The sequence below is a fragment of the Talpa europaea genome (genome assembly GCF_964194135.1).
Source record: "Talpa europaea genome assembly, chromosome: X".
In the NCBI taxonomy this organism is placed as follows: domain Eukaryota; kingdom Metazoa; phylum Chordata; class Mammalia; order Eulipotyphla; family Talpidae; genus Talpa; species Talpa europaea.
In genome coordinates, this window is record NC_140081.1 from 68969117 (window position 1) to 68985869 (window position 16753).

The following is a 16753-nucleotide window of genomic DNA, read 5'->3' on the forward strand; positions in this document are numbered from 1 at the left end:
GCACCTGGGGGCAGGAGTCTATCTAGGGAAGCTCTCTGGGTGTTCCCTTAAGGTTGAGCTTTCAGAGAACACCTGGGTGGGAAGGTTTGGGGATGAGTCATCAAAGGGGAAATCACTGCTTTGCTTCAGGATCCGGGTACTTGTTTCCACACTAGGGAAATACTGCCACCTCTGGGAAGGAGGCAGCAGCTACTTAACACCCCACCCTCAACAATGCTTTGTGGCTTTTCAGCAGCCCTGGAGGTCTTACCTCTCTTTCCTGAGGAGAATGTGTGACGCTGGTGAGGGGCTTGGCCCAGGAAGGTCTGGCGACAAGGCCCTGTATCTTTCATGAGAACAGTCTCCTTTATGTCAGGTAGTCATAAAGACTGAAACTTTTATATGTTCTCTACCGGTGTCAAATACTCTAAGGGAAAAAAAAATGTTCCTCTTATTTATGGTCATGGAGTGGGAAATATGGAATTTATGGGTCCTTAATATTTCTGAGTACTCAGTAGAGTTCATTCATGCCCCTCAGAGGAGATAAATCTAGAAGGCAGGTTTGAGACCGTTGTGGTGGAAAATTTATAGTTTTCCCACAAGGATGATTTCTAAAGCCAGGCCTCAGAACGGATAATTTATGATCTGGTATTGGGCTCAAATAGACATTTTTGGAGCAGTGTTCTCTAGGATCTGTGATTTAAATCCACGTTTAGTAGACGAAGATGGTAGGAAGATTTAGGATAAAGATCTTTATCAGAACGCCCATCTCTCCAGGTGAACACTAACTCTAACTGAAAACCAACTTTCAGAGGCTCATGAGCACTGAGCCCCTTTGCAAAGTAAAAAGCAACTCCTGTAATTGGAGAAGGGAAACTGCCCTTTTAACACACTTCTAGAATTTCATTTAACTTAAATTTTTGGACTAGGGAACTTTGGCTTCAAGAAAATTAGTGAGTATTGAGCTATTTATGGGTGAGTTTTATTGACTTGAAGACACAAAAATGACCTTGTTGACCTCTACTCACTCCTTTCTTCAGCAATTATTTTGTCTTATACAGATTCATTTTTCTGGAAATTATACCCAATTCTCATTTCTTTAGTGACCACCATGGGGTCGGGGAGCGGGGGAAGAAATGTTATCATTAGGGGAAATGCATTTACCACATCAGAGTGAATATAGTGATGAAAAGGTGTTCTTAGTCTTCACTCTGCCATCAGAGTTAGGGACTTCGACAACCACACCACAGACCTAAGAGCAGAATCTTCTGCTCACAACTTCTTATTTATCCCTCTAGATTCCAACACCCTCTGAGCTGCTTTGGAGGCAGGCAAGGGAAAGAATAGGAGAGCTATGCTGGTGTTGCCCCAGAATGAAGGCTGCGGTTTTGTGTGTGGGCGTGTGCACCTGCATGTGTGTCAGGATGAGAAGTTAATTCTTTTCAAAAACAAGAATTCAAAAATTCAAGAGTATAATTTCATACCAATAGTCTGTCCGTACTACAGAACTCCTACTAAGTAATTCCCTTCACTTTCATTGCAATAAGTTTCTATATAGAAACCCTGGGGCTTTGTTTAGTCATTAACCTGTAAAGAAATGTGATCCTCTCTGAAAGTAGAGCAGTGTTGGGGTGTTCTATCCCTCTTCCTCTCACAAACCATTCAAGACTCCTCTAGTCTCTTTGGAGGAGATGGCTGAGGGCTGACACACCACTCCACATAAAGGAGCAAGTCATGCTGTGCATGGCGTGAAAAATTAACTGCGCTGGAGCGTGGGCTTTCAGGGACTGTTGATTTAAGCAGAATAAGCCTGCAGTCCGGCTGCAGCTCGCATGTGTTCTTGCTCTCCCTACCCCACACTGTCTCGTCTAACAGTGGCCCTTTTCAGACCTTTCCAGGTACAAAACCTTGACTAAGTCTTCAAGCTCTGTTCTGCACACACGACTTGAACACATCTGGCTGATCTGAGCTTCTCCTTCGGTGAATATCTTCCACTGGCCTAAAAGGCAAACACAAAGTCACAAAGTAGACCAGAGTGAGTGAGGAGAGCAGTCAATTAGGAAGTTAATATGCCACGCCCTTACCCACACATGCAGGGACCCACAGGGAAGGAGTACATATGGACTACAAATACCAGATGGTTTCAGAAAAAACACCCCCAAGTCACTTCTGGGGACAGACATGGACAACAGGCTGTGGGCTTTTCATGTCAACACAGAAGGATCCCAAGAATAATATGCAACTGCCTCCTCTTGAGTAAAACCTAAGTATTGTTTTTGGGATCTTTGCAGCATATTCAGCATTAGCAAAATGCTCCCCCATCAGGTTGTTGGCTATTTTGGTGGCTCACTTGGCACCCAATAAGGCTCTTTGGGAAACCCAACCTGGAGCATCCCTGGGGCTTTGGTCACCTCTGTGAGCCCAAATATTGATTTGGGTTACTTGAAACTTTATTGCTCCTTCCTCCATTACTGCCACCTTCTGCTTTCTCCCATGCCCACATGCTATTCTTACACCCTCCTTAGCAACCCTCCATGCCCTCACCTATAGCTGCAGAGTCTCCAGAATTTCTCATTAGCAAGTGGCATTACTATTCACGCAGTCTATAGAGTTGTTAATATGGGAGTCATTTCTCTCCAACTCAGTTCTCTTTGCTACTTACTGATCTTGATGAATTAACCAGAGAGGTATCCTTCACAGTGGTCTCTCTTACCCTGTTACTTACGAACATAATTTCCTGATTCAGACAATCCGCAGCTCTTTCACTCCCAAAGTAAATTACCTCTTTGTAACACATTATAAAAAACAGAGCTGAACCCACCATTCACTTGCTTAAAAACCGGGACCAGATCTGTTCTCTGGTCGGCGGTCAAGTCTAACTTCATAGTATGGCATCGTGGGCTCTTCATCATCTGGCTCCAATGAAGTAGGTGCCTAACAAATCCAGCTGACAGCCGAGCCACATCTTTCCAAAACACCACTGTGACATCACTATGCGCTGTTTGGAACTTTGCAGCAACCACCAGTGCTACTTGCCTTCTATGTGAAGCTCTCACCAGCTTCTTCCAGGGCCTCTGACTACTTCCTAGCTCCAAGGCTTCTCATGGCTCAATGCTCCCTATGTTGCCTGTGTAACTGTTCCTCACCCATACCCACCCACTCACCCACCCACACCCACATTTCTTGTTTGCTCCTGTCTGAGTATCCTCTTAAGAGTCTACACCTTCTCCCTGGACTGATTTCCTGACCCATTGCCCAGTTACACCCTTCTCTTTTAAAATACACCTCCTCCCCGAAGCCTTCCCCGACTAAGCCCACCTGGCTCTCATCTCATTGTTCTTCACAGATTCCCCTGAGCACTCAGGTATTTAACTGCTCATAGGAGGGAGGCATTTGCATGTTCAGTCTCGCCCATTAAAATTCCCTGTGGATAGAGATTCTGTGCCTTTTATCCCTTTAGAAGGGCTCCCCACCCCCACACCGCCGGTGCCTAGCAGTATCTAGTGCCCAGGCCCCATCTAGCGTAGAAAGTGGGCAAGCTACAACTCTGTGTGAGCACTTGAGTGTTTCTGAAGAAGCATGACCATCCAGCGGCAGTTCCAGAGAGCCCAACCCAGCTGATACAACATGGGAACTGAGGTGCACCCCTCTCCTCTCTCAGTCCCCCCACCAGAGGTCACATCCTTTCAGATGAGTAGTTGCCACAGACATACCAGACCTGGAACCCAGGTCCAGACCGACACTTTTGAGAATGTGAGTTTAGCAGTTTTACTGAAGGTAGTCCAGCAGCCTCGACCTGGGGTGACATGCACACTGGCTTTGTATTCCTCATGTCCAAGTTTTCAGTCTGCATTCAGACATCCCATTCTGTCATCACCCAGAAGAGAGACAGAACGCCCTCTAAGGCTAATATTAAACACTGTTAATGTTCACTGAGAGCACAGAGGCACTTTATTTAGGGCCGTGCTATATTGAAAACTGGATGTGTTTTCTGCGTTTTCCAGAAAATGAGGTACCACTTACTCAGGGTGGTCCTGGTCACCAGCTTGAAGTGATGGAGCTCCTCAAACATCCGCTTGGAGATTTTCTCAATATGGAAGTGCTGGAGGATGCCTGGAGCCAAGCAAAAGTGGTGCAGGTGATCAGACACTGTCTAGAACCACCAGCCCCTTCCTGCTTGGGCTGAGCATATCATCTCATTACTGGGGCTTAGGGGGATCGAGTTGGGCTATGTAATGTGCTTAACCAGGAACTTGGATGGCTCAAGGGTTATAATTGACTCCATTTGTTTCCTTGGCTCACTGGCATTCCCCCTGGTTCTCCAGAGGATGGAGATAAGGGGGAGAGTACTGTTGACCTTGGGACCCCCTCCACAGAAAAGCCACATGGAATCAAGCATGGTTGCTGGTTGGAGCTTCTGCAGTCAAAGGCAGTATTAGACATTCTGCCTTTGCCCAAGTCCAGGTACACTAGATTTGTGCCAAGCCACTGGGCTGCCCTCCTGGCTAAGCACGGGGAGCCAGCAGTGGGACTGCAGGCAGGTTGTTTGTTTAAATGGAGAAGCCATCCCTGTTCTGGAACTCACCGAAAAGCATATTTTCCTTTGGCAAATATCCACAGCTCCTTTAGCTTTCCCTTATAAAAGCTGTGGACCTTTAAAAGTAAGGGGGCTCCCACAGTCTCAACTTTACCCGGGTGGCTGCTAGCAGAACAACACATAAACAATTGAAAGCTGCCTTGCAGTTAAGGAGTGTCCTGTTCCCAGCCCGCCCAATCCTCAAGAGGTCTGCAGGGAGCAACGTAAATAAATAAAGCCTGGGTTTTCTCTGTCCACCAAGCACAGACCTTGATTACCCAGCACTGAGAACAAGAAGTTATTTAGATACGACACTAGCAAGTTGAAAAACATCCACATGCCTGTGCGGAGGGAAAGATGTGGGGTGACCCCACCATTCGGGAAGCCAACAGAACAGTGCTTAGTCCAAGGTGACCAGTTACAGAGAAGCTAGGGAATTAGCAATGGAAAATCAACATTCCTAGGTATATAGCAAAAATAAACATGGATGAGAAATATGTGTGTTCTAGTGTATTTTTGAATGGGGAGGGGAAAATCTCGTTCTTTCAAGAAAGGAAGGTTCTTATGAAGAGGGAGAAAAAGAAGCCTATGACAACAACAATTATTCCTGTGTAACCTGCATTGGATTCCTCTGGCTCTTTGTTTAAAAATGCAAGCATTTAGACCCAACGTTTACCTAATTCACTTCGGGAGCAGGTAGGTAGGCTATAAAGTGACTCCTCAAGTGATACTGAAGTGGACTCAAGTTGGAGCATTCCCAGGCTCTGTAGGGGCCAGCAGAAAAAGGTTGTGCATCACTTTCAATTGAGATCTCCCTCTGTTCTTGGACCCCTAGAAAACTTGAATCAACTGGATCAGCACTGGCCTTGGATCTATGGAATGGTTTGAACAGCTGCAGGCTCACAAGGCACAGAACACAGCTGGCCATGGAATCAACGTGAGTAACCAGTATAGGAACTGAACATCATGATGGGCATTGCTCCGCCATTGAGAGTATCATCTGGAGGGCGGGGATTATGTTTTAAATGTCTCTTACACCAGACTACAGAGCATGATTGGAGACACTTAGTTTCAACTGAATGATGCACTTTCCTGTTTGTTAAACTTTGTGCTGGAAAGAATGGTAGACTACAGTTTGGTGGTTTGCAACGCTGGCTGCACATTACAGTCACCTGTGGAGTTTTAAGAACAAACATGTACACAGGCCTACTCCTAGCCAGTTAATCGGAGTCTCTGGGGGTAGTCCCAGGCATTTGGCATATAAAAAACCTCCCCTGAATAATTCTGATATGCAGCAAACATGGAAAACCACACCACTGGCCTTTGGTGCATAAGGCAACAAAACCCAAAGGTCCACACTTACTTCTTAGCCCAGGCCATGGTGAAGGTCACATACCAGAGTTACTCTTGTATCCGCCATATGTTCATTTCTAAACAATTTGGAAAATCTCTGACCCAAATGAATGCACTAAAGCAAAATTAAGGTGAGTCTTCCCTTCCTTCCATGTGTCCCCTTTAGAAAAACAGCACACACACACACAAATGAATGTTGTCTTGCTTACCCTTTCGAATGGTCCAAACGTGGACCTCTACCTGAGGTGGCCTCTCGGTCTCTAGTGCTATTTTCCTGGTGATTTCCCCATCTTCCATGAACACAGACTCATATACAGGCATTGTTTCTTCTCCACAAAAATAGCCTTTGCTGTCAAAACTTTGGCCTGGAAGTTCTTCTGGAATCAGGAAGCAAGTAGAGTTTTGCCATGGTTAAATCACACTTGTGCATTTATGTAATGTTGCTCATGGAATAAATCACACTCATCAAAAGTAAACGATCAACAGAAACACTCTTACAGAATTGAAAATTCTACCCATTTTCCCTGGCTCAGCTTAAGCTACCCTTGTAACTAACGGCCACCGAAACACACAGGAGCACATGGTCTTTAGTGTTAAGGCCATGTGACAGAATTTTTAGTTCTGAAGAACACTGGCCCACAAACTAAACTGGATCTGCCCACTACCAATGAGAAACGGGCCTCCATGAGGAGGAAAATGCAGCCAGGTATGAACCTCTTAGGCCCTTACGGGAACACAGGATTTTTCCCTGCTGGGTCACCATCACAATCTGTCTGGCTCAGTGCTGCCAACAGAGACCTAGGATAGGAATGGCCTTCATTAACTTTCCTGCCATCACTTAGGTATACTTAGAAAACATTTGTGACACTCACTTATGTGCATATACTTGCCCAAAGGATCTATCCAAATTGGCTTGACATCTCTGAATGCTTTTTGATTTGTTTGTAAGGGGAACGATAATACCAGATCAACACCAGTGCCAAAACCTAGATGTCAGATTAGTCATATGTATGCTCTGCCAAATGAACGGTTGGGAGACACAAAAAAATTGGTCAGATCCCTAACTGTGGATCATAAAGCATAAACTAAACTGTTGGATTTCAGCTCCCAGGCATGAGGGAAGGTACCAGCCCTCCCCAACATACTCCCATTCCACCCTCCTCTTTTCCTCAGCCCCCCGACCCCAAATAATTTTGCTCCAGGTTGGTTCTGGTGAGATAATTGTCCTTCCTGGCCTTGTAATCAGCACCCTCTTTAGTTGTGCGACGTGTACATTCAAATGAGGAACAACAAACAGAAGCTGTGGACACCATGAAAACTTTGAATGCGGGCAGAAGGCATCTGTAGGAATATCAGATGAAATCGTTGAGTACTGAGTGTTCTGCTCTGTGATGCTAATTACTGAAGCTCATCGTTGGCCATTCACACAGCTTGGGTTAGAGATTGTAAATAATTTGCTATTGCACGCCTCTTGCTGACTTGAATAGCTTACCCACCACCATTTTGACACCGTAAGGATAGAACCATAATCTTCTCTTGGCAATTCCAGGTTAGATGACTTAGTCTGTACATAATCCTCACATCAGACTTCCTTCTCCTTTTCACTCTTTCTAGTTATATAATTATTCAAAGGCCAGTTTGGTGACAGGTAATTAAGGGATGTGCTAGCACTCTTCAAACAGGAAGAGAGAGCAGGTCACTCACTGCTTACAGAGGGGGCGCCATGTATTTTATTTATTACCTTTAGAATGAAAGCCAAGTTCATTTGCTCACCAGCGTAATGTTGGTATGGCTACAACTGTCATAAGAATTTCATGATGGCCCTGGCAATACCTGTAACATGCTAGAAGTTCTCCCAGTGTCAAGGGACATCCTGTACTACCAACCCCTCCCCTCCAAGAGCTTAATTTACTCACCAGAAAAGATCCACAAACAACAAAATCCATTAATGACTCCACTCTAGCTGGTACTTGAAAATATGGAGAGTAAATAAAGGGTCTTTGGAACTAACTACTGGGCACATCTGCCTCATTCGACACCCTTCACCTCAAGGTGCTTTCTGATTACTCCAAGTTCACCTCCTTTCATTTCATGCAGGGAAAGCATGTCATGCTGAACATATTTTTGCCCATTACCACCTCCCACAAGAATGCTCCTGTCCTGAGCCCTCTACAACCAAGAGACTGGGAAGTCATTCCTTGTGGAAGTGGCAATGGCTGATGAAGGAGAAGTATTATCCCAGTCCAGGAAACTTTGAAGTCTTAACAGGGGCTTTGAATACTATAACCCAAGAGGAGTGTGTTACTATGGGAATTCCAGGCACAGGTGAAAGGGGAACTGGGGAACCTCCGAGGAAGTCCTACACAAACCTATTGGGGGGCACTGAAATGTAAGACGAGGCCAGCCTCCACCACAGCAAAGGGACTAGAGGTGAAAGTCACAGGCTTAATTCTGGCCCCAGTTTGTTGCTGGAGGACCCTGAAATCATTTGTTACAGTGAAACTTTTAACTGGATCATCAATGAAAAATGGTGAAAATAAAAATTACCCTGAACTCAGTCACCCAAAGATGGTCACTGTTTCTGCCATATGCCTTTCTACTCTTTTTCTTTTTGTCTAAGCATATTATAAACACTTTCTTTTCCATACAGTAAGTGTGGTCATAATATACATATTGCTTTGTAGCTCGCTCTTCATACTTAACAGATATTTGCAAGCATCTTTCTGTGCCTTTAAGCCTTGTTGTAAAATGATTTTAATGGTTGTTTCACATTCCACACTACAGATGCACCATAATTCATTTAAATATTTCCACTTGTGGAAGAAGCCTGATCCTATACCTCTCAATCCCATACAGTGTTGTAAATCAATGTTACCTCGATCAATAAAATATCTATTCCCACATTGGAAGACATCTAGATCATTCCCAATTTTTCACTACTATACTAGCACTGCAGTAAAAATCCTTGTTTTTATATCTTTGTACATAACTCATTGATTTCTTAGAATTCCTGGGGTAGAATTGCTTAGACAAAGAGTTACATAAATGTCAAGGTTTTAATAAATATTATCAACTTGAGAGGTCATTTACTTAAAGGGCAATACCTGTTGTATATTCTGCTCTCACACCTATTTGAGCCTTTCACTTATTTGATCTTATTTGATCAAGTGCATCAATAAAATCCTAAACACACAATAAAATGGATTTTGGTCTGAAGGTCTGAGATTTAAATTGGGATGTTATATAGTGGGAGGGCTTATCTTACCTGGAGTTTAGGTAACTATTGGTTTTTGTTTGAAATAATTCTGTAGTGTTACTTATAGGACTACAGGTGTTAAACCCTTGATAGAAGAGAAAACTGTGTTGGTGAAACTACTCCTAAGTGACATCACAAAGTTTGGGAATCCAGTGAGATCACAGACTTGGTAGTCACAATAGGTTATCGTGGTTGAGTGGCTACCATGTTCCTATCATCCTCAGAATATGATATCTCCCTACTGCTGATGAATATATTTTCTCATCCATTTTAATGCCCCAATTTTCTACTCCATATAAGAATTACTGTCCTTCCTATCCACAGCCTGCCCACAATGATTCTGGAAGATGAAGGTTGTTACATTAAGATTTTGCTTGTGCGGCAAGTAAATGCTCAATTAAGGTATACAGGAATCACCTAGTGGACCTTGTTCAAATGCAGATTCTGATGCAGAAGGTCAGGGTTGGGGCCCGACAGTCTTCAATTCTAACTGGCTCCCAGGAGCTGGTGGGAGTACTCAGACCACTTTGAGTAGCAATACCATAAACCTCCCTGGGCATATAGCACTGGTTCCCAAACTTGTCTACATATTAATATTGCCTGGGTTTCTCTGAACATTTTTGATAGCACAGGCCACACCTAAAAGCAATGAAATCATAATCTCTGAAGATGGAACAGAGGTATTTTTAGAAGCTCTCCAGGGGATTCCAATGGGAAGACACATTTGGAAACCACTGGCCCACACAAAGATGCTCAAAAAATAACCACCAAGTTTATATTTGCCTGCTACTCATAAGGCATTGACTAGGTTGAAGGACTAAACAATTTAGATCTCTGCCTACATTTCTAAATGTCTATAGTTTAATGTTTATTTTATTCTAATTTTATTATTTTTTATTGAGGTGACATTGGTTTACAACACTGTATATGATTTAGGGATATAGATTCACACCTCTCCACATTTTCATCTGTGTTTATAGAAATGCTTTGCAGACTGGCATAAGAAATGATAAATTCATGTGCCTAGAAGAGACTTATATATTCACTGCTAGTGTTAGATCTGGAAGGGTCCTAAGAAATAATCTAATCTGGGCCTCCCCGGTGGCGCAGCGGTTGAGCACTGGGTTGCGAAGCTGCCTGCAGCCTCTGCAGCGCCGGTTTGATCCCTGGCTGCTTCCCGGCCACCAGAGGAGGGTCCCGCATGGCGCGCAGACCTCTCCTGCCGCCCGCTGCTCCCCTCAGCCGTGTACTTCGGTCCTTCTGCCTGCTCTGCTCCCTGCTCTGGCTCTGGTGAATTCTCTCGCCCTCCCGCGCTTCTGACTGTACCCAGTGCTTGTATAAATAAATAAAATAAATAAATAAAGATAAATCTTTAAAAAAAAAAAAGAAATGATCTAATCCTTTCATTTTGTGGGTAAGGAAACAGAGATTTGAAATGACTTGTTATAGATCACACAGGAAGCCAGGGGCAGAGACAGGGCTAGAATGCTTGATTCCCAAGCCCAAACCCGGCAACCCCAATACTTAGGTCTATGCTTTTATTTCTCAGTCAGCAAGGAGAGAGAAAGAGAAAGTCACGGCAAGTATAGTGAAGGAAGCAATTAATAAGTTAATTAAGAAGTTACACATATCACAACTACACGCAATATCATGCTCAGAGAGGCCAACCCAAATGCAAGAGAGAATGGGAAATATAGTCTGTAGGTTCTATTATTAAACAATGAAGGAGGAATCAATGGGGGGAATTCAGGCTTACCTACAGGAGTGTAATAACCGTAGGTGCAAGCTTAGCAAATGTCTCAGTTTCTTTTACAATGTATATTTGTGTCTAATGACTGACAGAAGGAAGTTTGAGAGGTCTCGTGCAAAGGATCCATCACAGATTTTATTAGTGATCATTGCCATATTAATGGAATCAGGCTTCTGTTTCCTGTTTCAGTACTGCCTATGTAAAGGGGCACCAAGAGCTGTGCACTGCAGCAACTCTCATAGAATCACTTCGTATGAGGTTGTACATTACAGTGCTTACAAGTTACACTGAGTGATATCATAGGATGAAACATAGCAAGGCCTTTATGCTTTTGGGGGGGGAGGGTACTGAGATGTAATTGACTCAATCACCCACCATTCTATGAAGATTCAAAAGAAATTTCTCCTAGGCCTCATGGTCAGAAAACTTTTTGTCAGTCATCATTTTTGACTAGCCTGGAAAAGGCAATAGTCTGGAAGTGACCTGGGTTCCAGGCCTTGGTTTTATTATCTGTTTGTGTGAATCTGGGCATGTCATTTTACTTTATATGCCTCAGAATTCTTATCTTTAATAGAGAAATAATATCATGGGATTTTAGTGTTTGGAAGGGAGCTTGGAAATCAATTGTTCCAAACTTCTTATTATACAGATGAGGCTGATGAGGCCCAGAGCAGAGCTGACGCATGTCCAAGGTCAAGTTAGATTAGGACCAGAATCTGCTCTTCTTTTAGTCTGTCATCTTGTCTCAGAAGGAAAATGGGTTTGCTGCTGCTTCGATGAGTTAAATAGTAATATAAATGAAGGTGCTATTGCTCCTCCTAATAATCACAATAACCTAATTTACCTACTAAAAAACAAGTCTATTAGAAAACAAGTCTTATGTTTGGCACTTAGGGGTATATGGGCATCAAATGTATGGTGAACACATGCAAATCCCCAGTCTATTCCTGAGTACTAAATTTCTCCCAAGCAACCACCTTATCAGCCTTTCAGGAAAGGAGAAAATGAAGTTCAATATTAGTAGAACTATTATCATTATAATTTATAAATGGCAGGTTGATTATATTCCCGGTGATCAAAAAACATTAAGAAAGACGACATGGGGATCTCAGTCAACCAAAAGCAGGGCCTCCAACCAACGCACCTTTTGCCTTTTTACCTGGACACACCTTGCAGCACTTTCCATCTATTTTTTGAGGATACTTGCAAGGGTATCGACTGGGGCAGTGGATTTTCTTACACTCTTGCTTGGTGATATTACATGTGCACAGCACGCACTCCACAATGCCAAAAGCCCGGAGGTTCGGGTGCCAGGACTCGCCGTGGGAATAGGTCTTCCCATTGGAAACACACACTGGAAGAGAACATAGAGTCAGAAATTAAAAGCTAGGAAAGTGAAATGGGCCCCTATGCTCAGAACCCCAGCCCTGAACTCCTTATGGCATCAAGCATCCTTTGTTCTTGTGCTGGCCAGAGAGATAAGTTTACAGAGCAACCCATGTAATAAAAAAATGGCTTGGGCCTTGTTCTACCTTCAACAACTTTTCATATTCCTCAGCAGCAGCCTTCAGATGACGCATAGTAGGCTATCAAATATTTTCTTTGAACGGAGGAATGAATGAATGCATGAAGACAGAGTTCTGTGTGTTCTGAGTAGCCAAGGGACCTTGAAAAAGCCAGTATTTGGACTGCAGGCTGAGGGGCCCATGAAGGAAAGGGGCCACAGTAACATCCTTCAGTATAAACCAACAACATGGGCTCCCACTATAAGGCATGGAGCTAGGCGCCAGGACAAGAACTGCGCGGGCTGGGAATGGGGAGTTTTAAGGAGGACTGTGCTCCTTTTTTGAAAGTGCTCAGACATTCTGGAGATTTCAAGCCACGACTGGGACTGGGTGTGTTTCTCATTATTCCCATCACCTCATCATACCCAGGGAGACCTGTCGGCATCCCAATCAACAGCTTCTCTAGGGTGGGTTGTATCACTTAAGGTGGGGCTAGGGTGGGAGAATAAGCCCCACTTGGGGCGTTTCTAGGAATTGACTGATTTGGCTGCAAGACAGTGGCCTCAGAAGGATGAATCATTGGGCTATTTCTTTCTCATCAAGTCCCCTGGGTCACATTAGGAAATATGGATGATGTTGGCTGCTTTTTCCTGTGCTTTGCAAGAGCTGCTACTCCAACAAGGCACTCCAACAGGACATCCACGTAAAGATTTCCAAGAACCTAAGAACTTGCACTAGAGAAGCTCCTGACCTTATGAAAGGTAGAACAGAGACTTGAATTCTGAACTTCGAGGCTCAGGACTGCGGACAGACTCACATGACAAGTCAGGCCAGATGTGTTATTCGTCTCCTGCCCTCCCTCAACTTTCTCTGCTCCCCGTGACACTGAGTCCTAGACAATGCAACAGAGTGTGTACACAGCCAGCTTTAAGAAAATGTTGGGTGGACTCGTTTCAAAAAGTGGCTTCCTGTCACTGCATCTTTTTTTTAAAAAAAAAATAAAAGATTCATTTATGCATACAAGTGCTGGGGCAACAGGCCAGAGGTATAGGGGGGTGGGGTGAAAGGATTCACCAGAGACAGAGTGGGGAACAGAACAGGCAGACTGACTGAAATACACTGCTGAGGGGAGCAGTGGGCGAGTCAGGAGAGGTCTGCTGCACCATGTGGGTAGCTTCCTGGTGGGGAATGGAACTCGTGCTGCAGTGGCTGCGGATAGCTTCAGAGGTTGCGTCTTAACCACTTGCGCCACCAGGGAGGCCCCTGCATCACTGCATCTTTGACTCTGGCAAGGGACCAAGTAGATAGAGCTCAGAGGAACACACGACTGCCGGGAGAGTTTAGGGACAGGACAGGGAGGGCTTCTCGTGTCATATTGATAGGTCTCTTCTCCCATAAACATTTGGACTAATGGGCCATCCAGCCTGGGTGAGAGTTTACACCCTGATGTACATTAGGGTGAGATCAGTCCTCTAGAGAAAAACAACCTTCTTTCCCTCAACAAATTCTCAAGATGATTTTGAATCATCCAGCTGGGGCACTGGGGGCTTGGGGTGGAGACAAGTGATTCTCTAGTGAATGGTAACAGGAAGGCCCGGCGTGGACTGCTGCATCCAAATCATTGGGGGCAAAGGAATAAATGCAAACCAGCTGGGGTTTTTGTAGGACACGGAGAAAATCAAGGGATGAGCCCCTGCCCTGAAAATGAAGAGGCCTGTGGAAATTATGGGATCTAAGATTTTCAAAGTCCATTACCCCACCCTTTTTTCTAAAGCTTTGAAATACTTTCAGAGCAAATGGAATCTATTGGAGGCAATTTAGGACGGAAAATCAAACTGCATCTTTACCTAACTCCTCCCCCTCATTTCATAAATTCATATCAGAATGCCTTGGAATCTAAAAATAATAAATTTCAAATCAAACCCAGATCAATAGTAAATATTTCCAATTCTTCTAATACATTGCCATTTTTTATTAAGAGTTTTATTTTGAATGTTGTTCTGTTAAGCCTGTTAGTTTCAAAAGCAATTTAATTTTTTTTATCTGTAATCTGAAATTTACATCTAACTAGTAACAGATGTGATCATCTTGCTTTGGCTTGACTAGCTTTGTTGAGATTTATAGTAGGAGTTTTTGTAACGGATTGTTTTTCACCCATGTTATTCAATGATTTGGTATAATAATTTATTACTTTTAACCCATTCAGAGAACTGCCTTTGATTTGTTTTTCCTTTAAAGGAAACAAAACATGTTTGTGGTTTCATAAAAAGGAACCAGCTGAGATTTTGCTCCGAAGAGCTGGTTGACACGATGCCTAAAAAAGTAAGAAGCAGTCAATTGTTTGATTGAATTTCTCCTCCCCCTCCCTGCTACTGGGGGGTGGGGGTGTGGAGGCCAGAAAGCTCTGTGCAGGAAGGAACGGGGTCCTGGAGGTGTGTGGGTGCCTGCTGCAGCCAGCTGGTCGGCTGAGTGGGCTGCATGTCGGGTGTTAACCTGATCAGGCCTCCTGGTGCTCAGCCAGGAAGTTTTGGATTTCTCACTGGATTACTCATTTCTAAGGACAATATCCTCAGACAAAGTAGAATCTTGAGTGTGGAGCTCCAATGTGTGTCTCTAACAAAAGCTCCTGGACAATCTGGATGTGCTGAGGTATGAGAGCGACCATTTTTAAGTATGGATAAGAGCTTTAGAAGTGTTTGACACTGAGTACCTTTGAATATTGGGTGCCCTATTGGGAACAAAAAACACCTCTTATTCAGTTAAAGACCCAAGGAACTTCCCAAAGGATCTTCAACTGCTAGGGGCAACTGAGAAAATGCTGGGGGCTGTCGTAGGTAGGGATCACTACTTTCTTGCCATTAGTACTAAACAAGGAACGGGCAGGTACACCTGAAATAGAAACTCTGCTCTTGGCTATATTTAGGGAAATCCGAAGAGTCCCCTGGAGTCAGTTGTCTACATACACTGTGTAGGTCTGCTGGTGAGAGGGCCACATGTGAATGGATACTATGCCCGAGAGAAAGGGCCCTTCCCCAGCTGCAGCCCTCCAAAGACCAGGGCTGCTGAGCCTGACGTGTATGTGGTGTGTAAGGAGCATGCCCCTTACCTTGGCCGTGCTTATGTTTGTTATTAATGACAATCTGCACGATGGTTCCCGATGCTTGCTGGGAATCCATGAGAGCTCCCCGGTGGCTTCTGGCCCCAGGAAAGCGGGGCAGACCTGCAGCCTGTCGGTTCGGTGGAGGATCATAATGAGAGCGGTGGTAAGAATGTCTCTGTGAAATAAAAAGGACAGATTCAGTCTCCCAGATCCACTAATGGGAAGGCAGAGATGGACTTACATATATTCGAAGTCATTTGATGATTTCTAAACCCCAAAGAAATGATGATCTGAACCCCAAAGAAATAAGACTAGAAAATGGAAGCAGCACTGGCAACGTGCTGAGATTTCTCTCTTCTTGTAGAAGATTGGACTAGCTTCACAAACTCCTGAGAGAAAACAGCCCCAAAGCATTGAGTGTCCTTCCCACTCCCAAGAATCTCACATCCGGGCTTAAGAATTAAGTTAGAAGCCTGTAACACAAAGCAGAATGTGAGAGAGGCAACAGAAGTATAAAATGCAGTGCAAATTAGGATGGGAAAAAGCCGCTAGCTGGGAGGGTTTGTATCCTGGGCCGTGAAGGGTGGGTAGCTTTTTACAGGCAGAGTTGGTGACGAATATTCCAGGAAGAGATTTCCAAGTTGAGAAGGTGTACCAGAGAACAGAGTCCATAAAAGGGAACAGTTGAGGGCTAGCATTCCAAAAATGGGTTTTCGCCGGATCATGGAGAGGACTTTAAATGACAGGCTAAAGGGTGACGACTTTATTTGGGAGGCAACAGAGGTAAGGATATGGAAACCTTTGAGGGTTATTTTTTAAAGTAGGGAAATAATCAAAACTGTGTTTCAAAGCATTGAACACCGATACTGTACAGGGTTGACTGGATAAGAGGAAGAGACTGAAGTCAAGTATAGTCTAGAGAAGATGTAGGAGACTTTAAAAACAAGCAAAGGCATGAAATCATACAGTAGGGCAGGTACCTTAGACATTCGGAGATAAAAGAATAGGCCATTCATGACAGTAGCAGAATGTCAGCTCCACAGAGGCGAGGATTTGTTTTGTTCATTGCTGTAACTGCAGCACCTAGGACAGTGTAACATCTAGAAGGTGCTCATCAAATACCACTGAATGAGTGAATGAGAGCAGTGACCCCAATGCCAGCTTACAGTCCTGTAGTACAAGTAATCTAATGGTCGGCCACTCTTTCACCAAGGGTTCAAGACACATGATGAGT

General features: G+C 44.1%; 1 protein-coding gene across 8 annotated transcripts in view; it reads right to left on the reverse strand.

Annotated features, from left to right (window-relative positions):
• Positions 1-1847: 1847 nt before the first annotated feature.
• Positions 1848-16753, reverse strand: part of CHRDL1 (chordin like 1) — a gene marked incomplete at both ends in the record, with an annotated part of 117475 nt that continues 102569 nt past the window's right edge. For 3 of the 8 annotated variants that reach the window (XM_084258587.1, XM_084258594.1, XM_084258588.1), the window contains 5 exons: positions 1848-1978; positions 4003-4092; positions 6118-6285; positions 12059-12268; positions 15526-15694. In XM_084258587.1, coding sequence (XP_084114713.1) covers positions 1848-1978; positions 4003-4092; positions 6118-6285; positions 12059-12268; positions 15526-15694 — 768 coding nt within the window. Of the gene's footprint in view, positions 1979-4002; positions 4093-6117; positions 6286-12058; positions 12269-15525; positions 15695-16753 lie in introns of those variants that run through there. The other 5 variants (XM_084258591.1, XM_084258590.1, XM_084258589.1 and 2 more) reach the window with 4 other exon arrangements.